At 39.8% G+C, this 15963-nt stretch overlaps 1 protein-coding gene across 1 annotated transcript; it reads right to left on the reverse strand.

The window, feature by feature from the left end:
• Nucleotides 1–886: 886 nt before the first annotated feature.
• On the reverse strand, nucleotides 887–13766 carry parp10 (poly(ADP-ribose) polymerase family member 10). The gene is made up of 11 exons (XM_034599329.1): nucleotides 13622–13766; nucleotides 11012–11187; nucleotides 9805–10047; nucleotides 9468–9698; nucleotides 8396–9387; nucleotides 6627–6839; nucleotides 4727–4847; nucleotides 3660–4652; nucleotides 2567–2700; nucleotides 2312–2486; nucleotides 887–2220 (listed from the first exon to the last, which is right to left on the reverse strand). Exons 2-11 carry the CDS (start codon nucleotides 11184–11186, stop codon nucleotides 1922–1924), a joined length of 3576 nt encoding a protein of 1191 aa, XP_034455220.1. The 5' UTR covers nucleotide 11187; nucleotides 13622–13766; the 3' UTR covers nucleotides 887–1921.
• Between the last annotated feature and the right edge of the window lie 2197 nt (nucleotides 13767–15963).

Here is a 15963-nt window from a genome sequence, read left to right on the forward strand (position 1 = left end):
ACTTATTGAGTACAAGGGTGCCACTTAGGTTGGTAGTTACGACTATAACAGAGGTTCTCATTTTTTTTTCTCGGCCAAGGATGACCCTTAATGATGGAACATATTCCTGGGAGCCCCTCATGCGTGTTCCTTGGGATAATTTGACATAACCTATTTTTGGCATAGTTTTTTACACTTCCACTTAGTTACGTGAAAGAACGCCACAAAAGATATAAGACGTGTATTAAAAATATCTTCACCATGTCAACACAGGATACCCATTTATCATGATCATTTAAATTGGTGAATCTGGAAACTTATCTGGCATTGTGCCTATTGGACTACAATATATTATTAGTTACTTCTTTCCTTACTGTGATTAAAAACATTTCACAACAGACTCCTGAGAAAACATTAATACAGTAGCACGGACATGTTCAGAAAAATTTACTGAAGGTAAAATAGACGAACCCTGAGTTGAATTTTATAGCACACCAGTGTTTGATTCCACAGAACACTTCCATGAAACTCCTCATTGTTTCTTATTGTAAGAGGCAAAGGTGGAGGGGAACAGGAATGTGCCAATGAAGCATCATCTCATTGTGCACATTACAGAAAGGGTTAATTTAGATGATTTTGTTGTATTAAAACAACAATCCGCATTCCTTACAGAGTGCACAGCAGGCGTGAGAGGTGCGCAAGACCTAAAATCTACAGTAACTGCGCGGGATGAAACTAAAAAAATAAAACATGAATAATTAATCCAAGGGACATTTAGGATGACTTTACGAGGATTACCTTCGTGGTTATAAAGGCCTAATTTTCCTTTTTTTGTTAACATCGAAACATTTCATGGTCATGGTAGAGCCTAGATCTTGGTCTGCTGCGTTTCTAACACCCCAAGTATTTACTGTAACTATGTTTAAGAGCCATCCTCAGCACTTATTTAACTATTCTCATGGTCGGAGGAGGAAACTCAGAACTGGGACACTAGTTACTGCAACTGAATCTTGAAGCAATTATAGACGGAGTCAGATTAAGACCATCACAAACTAATCAGTCAAAAAAGTTCACATTAATCTTTCGTAGAAAGAGTTTGACAGCAGCATTTCCAAATCAAAACTGTCAGTTATATTTACATTCATACAATTTCTTGTATTGATAATAAAACACAGAAATAACAGATTATTTATGGTTGATTTTAAAACCACATATACAAAAGAGTAAATGTTGTGTATGATTACTGACTACAGGTACAAAATTGACAATTAAAGTCAGACCCATTTTAAAGGTTCAGTGTGTAAAATTTAATGACATCTAGTGGTGAAGTTGCATGTTGCAGCCGAATACCCCTCACAGCACCCTCCCCTTCCAAACATAAAAGAGAACATGTGGCAGCCTTCAGTTGTCATAAAAACTCAAAGGTGTTTAGTTTGTCCAGTTTGGCCTCCGTAGAGTAGCATGTAAACATAAAGTATTTAAATATAATGGCCCCATTCTAGGGTAAAGAAAACAACAATTCGTACAATTTAGGTGAAACACACTGGTGAAAACATCACCAGGTATATTTCGTATTCAATTTCTGCTAACTAAATCTTACACACTGAACCTTTAAGTCCTTGCTCCTTAATGTGAAAAAACTGAACGCTTTAAGTTGCTAAATTAAAATGTTATATTTTTGGAGTTACGCGGTTTGTGTTTCTCCTGATCAGACGTGACTAAACTGAAATAACTGAAAGAACTGAAAGTAGATCAACTGAGGCAACAGTCAGCATAGTTAATCACACATTTGCATAATCAAAAAATAAACTGTACACTATAGCACATTAGCCCTTAATGAAGCATTCACACTTTTTTAATCAAGGCAAAACATGAAAATGAAAACAAAAAGCAGTCCTTTCTTCACATCTTTTGCTTGTTATCAAACAGCTGATGTGTTTCCTCAGTGGCGGATGCTCTGGCACGTAATGAGGTATTCCGGAAAAGCCTGCGTATCGTTGAAGATGACAAACATCGTCGGCTTGGTGAGGTTGTCGGTCACACTGTCGTATCTGAGGGGAATATTGTCGCTCTCCTTCAACGGGGCGGTCTTCATTGAATGGCAACCTTTAGTGTAGTCCCCCGTTAGAACCCTCGACACGAAAATAAACTTGTGTCCGTCTGCGTTTGGGGGTGAATACCGATCCTCAACTGACAGGGAAGACTCAACAGCAAAATACACCCCCTGACCGTAGACGGTGGCTGTGAGAAGAAACCAGGATGTCAGAGGTTAATAAAATACATCAGACAAACTGTGTCAGAAAGCAGAACAGAGTTAATAAAAAAAACATACCATTCTTTCCACAGAAGCTTCTGTTGAATCCTTGAACACATATCTCCTTCACACTGTTCTCACTTGTGCCGTGGTAAAGAGTCCGTTCTACTTCTGGGTAGGTGGCCCGCTGCTCTATGCTCGCCTTCTTTAACTTGAACTGATTGTACAGCAGTCGATTCATGAGCTTCTCCACCTGGAGGAAAAAAAAAAACGTGCATGTTATTAGTGACACGCCACCTCATTTGTTGAAACACGTGTGGGGTATTTTCTCACCTGTATGATTCTGATCTTGCTATGGAATCCGTGGATGGTCTCGTAGAAGTTCTTCACCACATTCTGAAATTCGTCCGATTCCTCATCGACTTTGGTGGATTCAGGCATGTGTGACAGCAGAGAATATTCCTCTTCTGTAACAAAGGAATCCATTTATACAGTAGATTTAGTTTATTTTACCCCCTTATATCATTTATAGACACAGACAAGATTATCAGACAGTATGCAAGTATGTCAACGAATAGTACTGCTATGTAAATAAGTAATAAGCACAAACATACTGTAAATTAAAAGTAGCTGACATCTTATAGCCAGCAAACTAAAGCAATGAAATTACATTATATAGGCTACCAAAAGCTAATGTAGTAATTTCAACTTTTCAATAATCCAATGTGTCCTGAACCTGTGGAACAGCCACGGTTCTGCAGCGGAGCTGCCACTGCTATTTTTTAACATAGTGAGTGTGTGTGGGAGACACAGAGACACACACACACAGAGAGAGAGAGAGAGAGAGAGAGAGAGAGAGAGAGAGAGAGAGAGAGAGAGAGAGAGAGAGAGAGAGAGAGAGAGAGAGAGAGAGAGAGAGAGAGAGAGAGACTATTGCCCATCAGCGGAAGTTCATTACATTTAATATGACTACAGTACTTTCTTGTATAAAAGTAGTCATCAGTACTATACAGTATGAAGCTGTGCATATTCTGCTCCTGCAAATATTTCACAATAAAAACCTTTTAAAAACAAATGAATGGATTCAGTTTGGAATTTGTTCTGACTATTTTGCTGTGAACTGTGTGCAGAACGGGAAAAAAATTCAGCTAGACTTCGTATGTTTAGAAGAGCAGCGCGGCTGATATCTATGATTGTGTGAAATCTGGTGCAGCTTGATTGAATTTAAGGAGACTGATAGGATTTGGTGGAGGTATGCCCTCTACTGAGTGACATTGTAGTCACGCCTGTAAAGTATGTTATGAAGGTAGAAGCATGGTATCAGTGTTAGCTAGCTATGCTACATGTTGTCACTTGTGGGGCTCCATTCAGAGAAGCATCATTTTGCAAAATACTGAAAGCACGAGACAACTTAAGTTCCATTTACCTGGTATTCCCTCTGGCAAAGCCCCCGAAATGAGCAGCTTCCTGGAGATTTTCACAGTTTTCTTTGAAGCTATGTTGCATTCCGTCATCTTTTCAAAGTTGATAACGTGGGGCTGATTGTCCAGTAAGATGTCAAGTTGTTTCAGCTTCATCCTCCAGGCGTTCTCGATGAATACTGTGGCATCATCTGAGTATGGAGTTGTGTCTGAGGAGGCTTGATCATGTACCACCCACTGCACAGTCCTCAGGATTTCCTGCCCGGGTACAGAATTGTTGACTTTCTCCAGAAGCAGCTTCACATCACACACCCCAGCAGGCTGAAAGTGCTTGAATCCAGAAACGGTGATTATGGTCCCCTGAACTTGGATCTCGACTGAATGCTTCCTCTTGATCATCTCCAAACACGTCCTGTGGTACTCAGACATGTCCCTCATGCTCTTGCACTCGAGTTTCTCCTCCATCTGTTTCTGAGAGACCTTCTTCCCAAAGGCGATTTCCACTCGAGTCAGATCAGAGACATAACCTGCAAACACAACTAACTGGATGGTGTTGGCTGCCTTGATGGTTTCCTGTAAAGCAACATTGATGTCCTTCTTCTGCTGATTCAATTTGGGTTGGGGGCTCCTTTCAGCACCACTAGAAGAGGCTTCATGGTCCATCATGTTCATGGACAGCTCCAAGGCTTTTTGCAGCTGTTCCTCCTCATCATCCAGGTACCACTGACTTGACTCCATTGAGTACTGTATGGCTAAAGACAGCTGGGCTTCCTCTTTCAGATCACGAGAAAGACCCTGGGCTAACCCACTCGCATAGTTTCCTTCTGCTGAGGACTGGGAACCATCTCCGGCCATCACATCAGAGTTCAAGTCCTGCAGGCTGGTCGGCTCCTCTGCTGTGTACAGGTCTACGTCATCCATGTCATTGACTCGGTCTGAATTCTCTTCAACTCTTCCATCAATGGCGGAGACGATTTTCTTTGCCTCCTCTAAAAGGTCTACAAAGAAGCAACCAGATTGTTTGAAACTGCACAGGAATATGAGAAGTTATATGATAAAAGACAGACGTTACCTTTGTCTCGAGCTCCATCAGTTTGCATTGAATGTGCTTGTAACTCCTGTGCAGGACCATCCACAGACACTCTCCGAAAGTTTCTGTGCGACATCATCTGCCAGGCAGCATCAAAAATGTCCTGGAATAAAAAATAATGATGTGAATACTGCAGAACAACCTGAATTACCTAAATGTTTATGCTGAATTTCTGATTCTGATTTAATGTTGCACTAATTATACATGTAATAAATATATCTGTGAATATGCTAAATGTAGGCAATTAACTATTTATTGAAAATACTTTTGCTGAACGTTTCTTATTAGTTTTCTTTCATAAGGGGAACAAAAGGAAGGAAACACATTATGTGCTACATTTTGGACTCATGGAGAGTAATTAAACTGAATAATGGAAGGATTTGGTATTGTGCAAAAGGTCATCTGCTCAGAAAATCTTTGGTGAAACAAGGTGTTGCTGAAACAGAGACAGAATAAACTTGTTTTGTTAATTTCTTGTAAAAACTTTTCATGCATCCACACAAATGATGGAGTTCAAGAGTTACTATACGGATCAGAATTAGATATGGCTTTATATAGCAACACAGTGTCACTAAAGGATTACATCGAAATTTTAAGAAATGCATATTGGCTCGCTGAATTTGTAGTACATAGGGCTGGGCAATAAAACAACATTAATAAGTTGATATATTATTATTTTAATCTAAAGCGATATAACAAATGTTGTTTTACTGAACCTAAAAACATTTTTCATGTATCTGTATTTCACTCAAGTGGATTTATATTCAGGTACTTTTCACTTTTACTCCACTACATATATCAGCAAGTATCTGTACTTTCTACATTTTTTACAATGCACTGTTTTACTTGTTTACATTGTTTTTATACATTTTTTAAAAGTAATCATTAATGAGAGGAGAGTTGGTCCACTGATCCAATCAGATCGGACATGTAACACCAGACCTCCTGCAGCAGCAGCACTCACTGGTGAAGAAACACCACCAAGACTCATAGGCCATAGTGATGTAATAGACCATTGCATTATGGAATAGGATACACTCAGTAATTACTTCTACTTTTAAAACTTTAAGGTTTATTTAAAAGCAACTAATTACGTTTACTTAAGAAGAAAAGTTTATGTGAGTACTTTACTTTTGCTTTAGTACTTTTACTTGAGTGTATTTGTCTATTTATTTGTACTATTACTAAAGTACAACTTTTGAGTACTTCCTGCATCACTGACATTGATACATTGCTTATGCATTGTTCAAGCACAGTGAGGATGCATTGATTCAGACCAGGAGAAAAATCCTGTTTGTTGCATTTAAATAGAGCTTTTGGGGGCCTATGTTGATTTCAGGGGGTAAAACACTACAGGGATTATATACTGATATATTCTGTTTATTCAGTTAATTTAGAAACTTTGGTCCATTAGTAATATGTGTTTAGTTGTTTCCATTGTTTAGAGACTATAATTGGAAATAAGCTGGTAGCTACATTTGGTAGAAACTAGGGTTGGGTAGTAGAACAATATCAATAATAATCGTAATATAATATTAATCAAAAGCTTTACAATATAATACAGTATATACGAAAGTATTGATGTATTGCTTATGCACTGTACAAGCACAGTGATGAGGTTTAACAAATCTATGATCTACCTCAGATTTATATACTTTTTTGCTGTTTATCAAATATTTGCCTTTCTCGGCTAATACAGACAAGTTTAAAAACACGATTCAGGAAGAAAAAAATCTGTCTTTAAACTTTAAAGAAATAATAATGTGATATTTATTGTGATAACTAGGGAATGTGAAAGAATAGAGCTGCATTTCATAGCTTCAAAAACACAGGAGAACGCAGAGGCTGACAAAACTTTAGCTCTGTTGCATCATTATATTACCTGGACAGGCATGGGCACCCAGGGCGTGAACCGTGGGCTGATGTACACCTCAAACTTCGACTCCATTTCCTTCAGAAGGCTCTGACAATCTGCTTCATGTAAAAACCTGGCCACTCCTGGAGCGTTTATTGGGATGGCTTTGGTACAGACGGAGGAGACCATGCCTTGCAACACCTCCTCAGCCATTTGGCAAGTGGCAGGATGGCCATGAATCTGTCAGGTATGAAACAGAAACTGCTTTACAAATGAAAGAAGCTTAAGAGGATTCAAAGCAAATAAATATTCAATCACCAATGATATTAACACCACTGCCGGTAAAAATCTCTGCTGATACATGGTAGGGTTGTATGGAATCTGCGATTGGCGATTGATAATGGCTTAGCCAATATCAGGAGTATATATTTTGCTCGTTTTCCCATTCTGAATTATTAGTATTGCCTAGAATTTAATACATTTTTTGTTTAATTTGCCCCTCCTTTCACTTGAGGCACCAACAGGCGCGCAGCACACATTCACATGCCCACCAATTGACTGGCATAAGCAAAGAACTGTGCTGTAAATAAGCACACACTGTCTGCACTGACACTGATTGAGGCCACACTGTGGTGGAAATGTTTGCAATTAATAGACAATAAAAAATATTGCACCCAGCACACTGTGCAAAGCGTGATTAAATGTCCAGTGCGCAGGGAGCCTGACTGTGCGCATTTGGTAGTATTCAAGTGACAGGATGCACCTGGCGCATCTGGAGACGGGGAGAGATTGATTGATTCGAGTCGAATATGAACGTCGGGGCTTGAGGACACTTGGGTGACAGCCCAAGAGCAGTATGGAGACATGTTGTGTTTTTTTTCTGTTGTTTTATTACGTCTTAAGAAGGGGTCCCATTTACTTCAATTGTATTGGATTTGTCTTCAATGCTGTTCACCCCTGTTTTGTGGACTCAAACACTACTATTTTTCCTGTGGTGCGATTAATACAAAGTCAATGCAAAGATGTGAATGACGCCAATAGACAAAGTTTAAAATGTTTAAACTTGAGCAAAAAATGTGCATGACGGTGTCACAAAAACCCATTAGAGATCATATTCTCTTGATGTCACAGAGAATTTAGAAATGTAGGAAAAACTCTTTGTCACACAGATGATTATACAATACCACTTCTAAACGGAAGTAACAAAAAAGGGAAGGGCTTGGAGAAAAGTCAACAAGACAACAGGATTTCCAGGTCTGTTCTATAAAGAAAAGCTGCTTTTAGACATGCACTGAACTCCGCAGAATCTCTGGAGGAGCCGTATGTGAGAATGCAAATGTCCGAGTGAGAGCCTCTGGACTTTCTCTGGAGTTTCTCCCACTGATCCCCAAGTAAAAACTCTGGATAAAAATGGGTGTTTCTAACAAGCGACTGACGCAAAACTGAAGAAAGAGAATACAAGAGAATCAATACAATACGTCAAGAGAGTTTTCGGTGTTAAGAGCTGATGCCAGTGTCTGAGTGCTGTTAACAAAAACACTTCATGTGCACAGCAGAAGTAATACGTTATGTCCTCACTCCAGAGATTCCTCGACGTGAACATGTCGTAGCGGAGAATCTCCTGCTGCGTTGGTCATGTGTAAAAGACAAACCCAGAGAGAAAGTCCAGACCTAAAAACAGCTTTACTGTACACTTCTTTACCTGATCTCCTACATTTTTGTTGAACAGATTTAGCACTTAATATTTACTACTAAGTAAGCAAATGTTAATGTTATTATCCTGATGAACAACATACCTTTAAACCACAGACGTCTTCTCCCTCTAGCGGATAGATAGAAACTTGGTCCATGTCAGCCAACAGATGATGACAATGGTTCTGGATGTATTTCAGTGCGCCTGGCTCCATAGTGATCACTGTCTCCCTCTCAATGGGTGTAGAAAGAAATTGCAGGATTGCAGTTTGCTTCTCGCTCTCCATTCCTTTCAGTGTCAACACATCAATATTCCCTCCTCGCTCCTTAACAGAGGAGAAATCCAGGGCCTGCAGGAACTCCAACCACTCTCTGCAGTATAACATGCATTCATATTCCGTGTCCAACGGCATGCTGAAGTGACACATCTGGGATGTTAAAAAGCTACACGCCTGGTGAGCCGAGTTCTGGGACAGCGATGTTACCACGACTTCAGAATCTGATACAGAGTAAATAGTGGGTGACATGGTTTGATTGATGGTTTGTAGCAGTCGCTCTTTTACTTCTTTTCTTGCAAGGAACTGAGCCTGTTCTGGCTCGAGGGTGAAATTAGTTTGTGCCATATTGCCGAGAAAGTCCATAATGGTTTGTTTTATCTGCTCCAACTTTTGATTGTCACTTCCTTCAATGAGAATGCCGTCGTCTTTTACCTCGATGGTGAAATCAGGGTGAGCATTGACAATGTCCTGTGAAAGGGGGCTAAGTTTAAACAAAGCTAATTTCACTGGATCATCAAAAGCAACATGGCTCGATAGTGTAACCACATCCTCAGGTTTGTCATCTATAGTTTCCTCTGCTGTTTCCTGTACCACCGCAGGAAGAAGCTCAGAGGTTGTCGGAGAAGAAGACTGACTGTCCTCGTTGGTCTGCATCTGAATATCACCCAGATCCTCAGAGTTTCCCTCAGTCATATGTTCGCTTCCACTTCCAGAGTTCTGTGATGTTGCTTCTGTCGGTTGAAGAAAGTCGAAGTACGGCTTCACTACGAGTTCAGCACCCTCCAGTTTGTGTTGTTGATCCAGGACAGGACCTAAAGCTGTGACAAGAAAGACAGTTTGTTTGATTGTTCGTTGAGGAAACTGCAACAGCATGCGCTTCAACCGCCCAAACACTTACATTGGTGGTTGACAAAAGACACCTTTGCTGTCCCCTCCGATAGCATGGTGACCTCCCTCACCCTCTGATCGCCACCTCGCTTGCTCTCAAAGTAAAGCATGAGCAGGTCTTGCGTGGTGCCAGGGTGCAGTTTCTCCACTAAAACAGAGTCCGTTTGCTCAACCTGTTCGAGTGTTACCGTAGCCCCATCCAGTGTCCTCTTGGAGACCCTCACAGAGAGGGTTTGGAAATCTGTGCAATAAAAACATATACATGAAAATGACAATTTGAACATTTGGACAGATGTCAAAATCATGATTTTGAAGAAAAGAAAAGAAACTATGGACGTTTTATAGACCTTTATACAAGGGTTGGTTGAGGTGAAGGAGGATAAAATCTCTCCCCGATGAGGGATACAGTTGGTAGTCATTCGCATGCAACCCCAACATGTTCTCCACATAGAGCTCGATCATCTCAGTGTCGGTGTTGGGGTTTATCCCCTGCAGCAACAGTCTGCATTGGTCCTTTGCGGCAGGCTTTCTCACCCTCAGCTCAACATTATGCAGAACGTGGTTCCCTTTAGACAGCACTTGGGCTGCAGCTGTCAACATGATCAGAGCAGAAATAAGGGAATTAGCATTCGGCATATAAATAACACACTAGAATAGCACTCAGTCTGAGAGTCCCCTTAAATTCAATCGAGCTGCACCAAATTTTAAAAAACTCATACATGTACATACAACTCCCCAATATATACTATTGTTTTTCATTAAGATCTCTGCATGTTACGTTGTGCCCCTCCTTCCTACTCACAATGGATTGGACACATGAATTTAGAGAAAATCAGCTTCACTACCCTGGATCAGAGAAACAATTTTACAAGGTGTGGCGCCCTTTCCTGACATTTGAAAAACCCCTACAGTCATTTTTAAAGTAGCTACCTTTTCTCTTTTTCACTTTATTCCTTGTCTTGTTTATTTGTTCATTGTTATTTTATTCTCATTATTTCCTGACTAATCCTTTTTATGTTGCCATTAAAAGGTATAATAAATACATTTTCTCTGCTTTGTTGTCTAAAACTTTAACTTGTTTATCCAAAGTCTAGGTTGTTGTGGTTATTTGAATGTGTGCTTGTTCTCAGTTTAACTTTAGGACATACTCTGAGTGTTGTTCATTAAAAAAAAGCATTTTCCCTGAACAGTTATACACTGTTGACAATCAATTAAAAAGGATCTTGAGAAAGTCATAAAAATGTGAAAAAAATGCCCCGTCTTGTCCTTAGCCCATACCTCACCCTTCCTCCAAGTTTCAACAAAATGTATTCAGTAGTTTTTGTGTGATCCGGCTGACAGACAAACGACAATGAAAACATAACCTCCTCATGCAGGATAATTTCTGCAGTGTCTCCATTCATACATTTGCTGTTCCTGCAGCTATTACTTCATATGTGATTTTGTTTCCAAGAGATTTGGATAAAGAACGTGAACATTTTGACAGCAGGTCATTTCAAAGGCAAACAAATCACAAATATACACGTCATTGATGAATATACGTTTTCTACTCGCCTTCTGCGTCTTCAAACACCAATGTGGCACGGTTGCCCTTTTTTTCAACGGAGACGAGCGGGCCTCCCCCAGAGCGGCGCCTATTCTCAAAGTACAGAAACAGCAGCTCCTCGTCCACTCCTTCAGGCAGCAGCGGCACCTCCACCGTCCTCTCCTCCAGGCTTTCAACTTGCATCCTGAAAAACACACAAACGTACACCTCGCTCTTAATCAGTCAGTGTTCCAGTTCATTGTTTTCTAAATGTGAAACCTGACCTTAATGTTTTTTACACAAGATGTTGCTTTGCTTTTCGAGGATTATTCTATAATGTAAATTAATCAGTTGTTCATATAACAATATGTGTCAAAAACATTCGAAACAAGAAAATTTGAGGATTTCTGTTGGGTAAAACATGAAAAAAAATGTTTTCTTAATAATATAATCACAGGCTTTCCTTTTTCAATGTCATTTTGAATACTTTAAATATAAGTATACTTTTTGTGCAACTAAATGTTAACATACAAACATACACACAAAAAAAAAACAACTATCTGCAAGCAATTTAACAGAAAACTGCCATGGATTGATTTAATCGGAATTTAAGCTGATTTATTCTAACAACCCATTAAACTTAAACATATGGGCAAAAAGCCCATTATGTTCTCTTGTTAAGAAACAGTCCAGGTCTGAGTCTATCAGTGTTTTTACATGAGTTTCCTGGTTTTGAGTTTTATCCTGGGTCCTGTACTATGAAGCAAGTTCTTGGCTGACCTAGATAACCTGTTGCATGAAGTAAATGGTCTGTATTTATATAGCCCTTGTTTAGTTTTGATGACCCCTCAAAATGCTTTACAGTTTTTGCCAATCAACCATTTACACATACATTCTTTCAGTGCATCTATGTGCAGGACATTCTCTCTGAGAAGGGGCAATTTTTTGAAGGACACTTCAGCATGTGAAATGGGCTAGACTGGGAATCGAACCGCTGACCTTCAGGTTGGTGGACGTTTGCCCTGTGATGGACTGGTGACCTGTCCAGGAAGTACCCAGCCTCTAACTCATGGAGTGTTTTTTGTCTGATGACAAAGCTATTATGTCCATGTGATACAAACAACAATAGTAAAGTAATGTCAGACTGTTTGTGCGGGAGAGGAGAGAAGAGAAGTAGTTGATGTCTGATGAGGTCAACATCCCGGAGATGTTCATTAAACATCATGGGAAATAATTAAGAGTGTGTATGGATCATTTTTTCTAATGGAGGACATCAAAGGGTTTGGTTATTTCCAATTATCATCACTGAGTCTCCTCATTTCTAAAATGCTGTGATCAAATATGAGAGTAAAAACATCACTGCTAGAAAATCCTGTTGGGAATCAAAGAAGGATTGTTGAATTCAAATGAGGCTGTAATAATAATAATAATAATAATAATAATAGGCTTCACGCTTGGGATGTGTATTGCCCGAGGAAGTGCACTGTCGAGTTTGTTGGGATTTGGACAAACTATACGTTGACTATTAATACAATTTGAATAAACTGGCCACCAGCACTCTGGAGCAGTCGGTGGGGGTGGGACAGGGTGTGTCCTGTTTGGCAGTTTGTCCTCAAAGTAAAAGCACAACGTTCATTGTGTGGCAGCAATGCTTAATATGACTGAATTAGACAAATTTCACTTTGAAAAATTGTGAACTTTGGTCTGAAGACTGTGTCCGTTGCTTAAAAGACCTCTGAAAAAGCTGACATGCGATGTATACAAAAATAACAGAACTTTGAAGTAAATCGATCAAACTTATCTATTCAAGCCACACATGTGAACAGTAATAAGATTGACAGATTGCAGATAAAAGAGGTAGGATGAACGCAAAGTTTTCTAACTTCACTCTGCACCATTGACTGTTGACTGCACACAATGTCCAGCACACGAACAATAAAAATGTGACAGTAAATCAATAAGTAGCTCCAGAGCATTAACACAGGACAAGAAAACAATACAACACTGCACTAGCTAATAAATAAAAACTGGCTAATGTGAACTAATACAAAACTTTGATCGCACACCAAGGTGTTGAGGTATTCTTGGGTCTTCAGGTATGTGTCCAGGATATGACGTTTACTTACATGCAACAAAAAAAACACACAACCTGCATACTCCCCAAACCTGATCACAGCCAGGATACTTGCTTTTAAGGTTTTGATGACACTTACTGTACTTAATACTTTTACTGAGTAAATCTTATAGTGGTAATATGCTGCTCATGTAAACTTTAAGCCACACATGGGGTACAGTGTTTTCCTCACATGTGAGTGGGGACAGCAAAGTGTGCTCGTCGTGATTATGGCCTACACAGCAGTGTAGTAGTGTTGCTACCTTACAGGAAGCTCGGCTACCGTGTGTCTGGAACCACATTCACTTCCGGTTAACATTGACGCTAACAGGTTTGACTGCGGCCCTGGTTTGTTGTTATCTCTACTGCGCAGTTCCACACAAGTTCTCGTCGGTCTCAGCTCTGTCAGCTCAAGTAGAAAGTGAAACCAAGAGCCCCAGTTGCCGTCAAGACACCGGAAGCGGAGACATTGGTTTATTTCTTGTCGATAGAAGCAGGAGAATAGAGGAGAAGTGTCTGAACTCACCTGTGCTACAAAGAACACATCAGCTCGTGAACTCACTTCGGAAGGTTCGCCCGCAGACACACGACTTCCTGGTTGTGCTGCGCGTTCACTGCTGTGATGAGTTCTGCCTGCGCGCCGAGAAGCGGGAGCGCGCACAGCTTCAACGGAATGACGCCCCTAGACGTAAAGGGAGCGTCATTCATCTCTTTTATCTCACAATCATCTCTTTGGCAACGTACTGCTTAAAAACTATATGATCTCGTTTGTTTGTGTTTATTAATTATGATAAATGATAAGATGCCTGTTGTTCAGGAATGTTTAGAGTCATCAATGATTTATTAGACTGATGAAGAAGCATTTCGTTGTGATTGGTCTGATCAGTCAATATTTGTTGGTGTTAAAATGTAAAGCGTGAGCTGAAACACATGTTTTCTTATCACACTTGGATTTAAGTGTCGTTATTTAGTGTTGAAGAGCTGAATGTGTGACTCCATCTGCAGCTCTGCTGCCATGTACTGCTGCCCAGTTCAACCTGACATTTATACAGTCCAGTCAAACGTCTCGGGTTATATACCTCTAGAAATAGAGTTGCATTGTGAATGCATTATTTGCATCCAATCATTTCAGACTTACTGTTGGTCATAAAGATGCTGCATGAATAACCGGATGAGGAAAATGAGGAGGCAATTCTTGGTCTTGATTCTGAGTCTGAAATCTCTGATACTGAGGACCTAGACTATGTTCTACACAGGATCAAAAACAATAAGCCCTATTTCTGAAATAAAAACACTGTGAGAATCCCAAGACTTTGCCGAACGCACAGATATCTTTTTATTGGTGAGGGTTAAGAAATGTGGCCGCGGGAGCGTGTTAGAAATGTTTGACTGAATTGCTCCTATCAGAAATTTCCTCTCAAAATTAACATTAGACCCAATGGAGAGAGGCAACGAAGAAAAATTGATACAGCCAAAAGTTTAGCTTTGATAGATTTCATAGTGACATTTCTGCGAAGCTAACAAGTTTTGATCTAAAGATCATATATGACAACCTCCATTTGTGACTTTGAGAGCAGTTTAAGCACAGAAATGGCTGAAAATCAAGCATTTTCTCATTCATTCCTTTGATGAATGCTACCATTGACTCCCATTCAATATTTTCCCGCTGTTTTTTCCGTTCTGATGTATTTTTTGTGCAAGTGCGACAAAAACTGCGGGAGTAGCGCGACGAAATTTGAAAGTATGGGGAATAATAATATATGTGCATGCATTGCATTACTGCACACATAACAAAACAATATGGCGAATAATAATATGTGTGCAAGTGGTAAATATACCAAATGCACACATTATTACTCATAAACCATACATTTCCTCATTTATGTGCAATGCAGAGCTTTACTTTACTGGAGTAAATCATCAAATGCTTTTCAACCTTGTATGTGCAACTGGAACAGGACTCCTGCACCTTCAGATCTATTGATATCTCATAACTATACATGTTTTAATTTAAGTGGTATATGATTCATGAGCATGGCATAATAATTCTTATAGAGATCATTATTACCTGCTCAGATGCAGCTAATCAATGTGCAATATACTAAGCATTTTTAAAATATGACCAGAGTGTGTCCCTCTTCACTGGCTGGTGTATAAATAAAGCAGTGGCTACACAGGGTCCATACAGTTCAGTGCATTCTACATATCATAACCTTTCTATGCCCATTACCATGATCTTATACATAGATAATCAGCAAGCCAGCCTAAAATTTTAATGTGACATGAAGAGTACATGAAGAGCACATTAAGTCTGAACTCTAAATACAGTGGGAGTGAACAGCACTCCATTGTCTAAATGGTATTCTTTATCTTATAAAATCTCATTCTTCTCCCTACTAATTCCACAAACATCTGTCTGTCGTTTTGTCTGTATGTGAAAGGGATATTTCGTGAACCGTTCAGTTCATCAGCTTCACACTTGTCATGGGTATTCCCAGTGGCCCAGGGAAGTGCAGTGTCAAATTTTGTCCAATTTGGACACGCGATATATTCAAAATGAATGAAATTTGAATAAACAGGCGTGCTATGTATAGCAGTAAGTGGGGCCTGGGCAATGTGCGGGAGTTGAACATGTCTTCTTTTACGTCCTCGGATAAACTGCAGCAGTGGTTGAGAACTGGGTCAAACCGTTGGTCAAAATCGCCACCAGACCATATTGATTATTTGAACATTTTGTTTTCACTTATCGGACTGATACAGACACACAGCACAGGCGCTGATCTCCGTCATGGTGGCAACATCATGAGAATCCCTTCTTGTTTGGCAATTTGTCTTCAAAGTAAAACCACAGTTTGTTTTGGTATAATG

Source organism: Hippoglossus hippoglossus, chromosome 11, assembly GCF_009819705.1.
Source record: "Hippoglossus hippoglossus isolate fHipHip1 chromosome 11, fHipHip1.pri, whole genome shotgun sequence".
Classification (NCBI taxonomy): domain Eukaryota; kingdom Metazoa; phylum Chordata; class Actinopteri; order Pleuronectiformes; family Pleuronectidae; genus Hippoglossus; species Hippoglossus hippoglossus.

Bases quoted from the DNA above. Each gene is read 5' to 3' on its own strand.
- parp10 (XM_034599329.1), bottom strand. From the start codon at position 11,186: ATGCAAGTTGAAAGCCTGGAGGAGAGGACGGTGGAGGTGCCGCTGCTG. The intron at 9,699-9,804 runs GTCTATAAAACG...TTTATTGCACAG, and splicing joins CAACCAACCCTTGTATAAAG to ATTTCCAAACCCTCTCTGTG. The intron at 2,487-2,566 runs GTGAGAAAATAC...TTTTTCCTCCAG, and splicing joins GCAAGATCAGAATCATACAG to GTGGAGAAGCTCATGAATCG.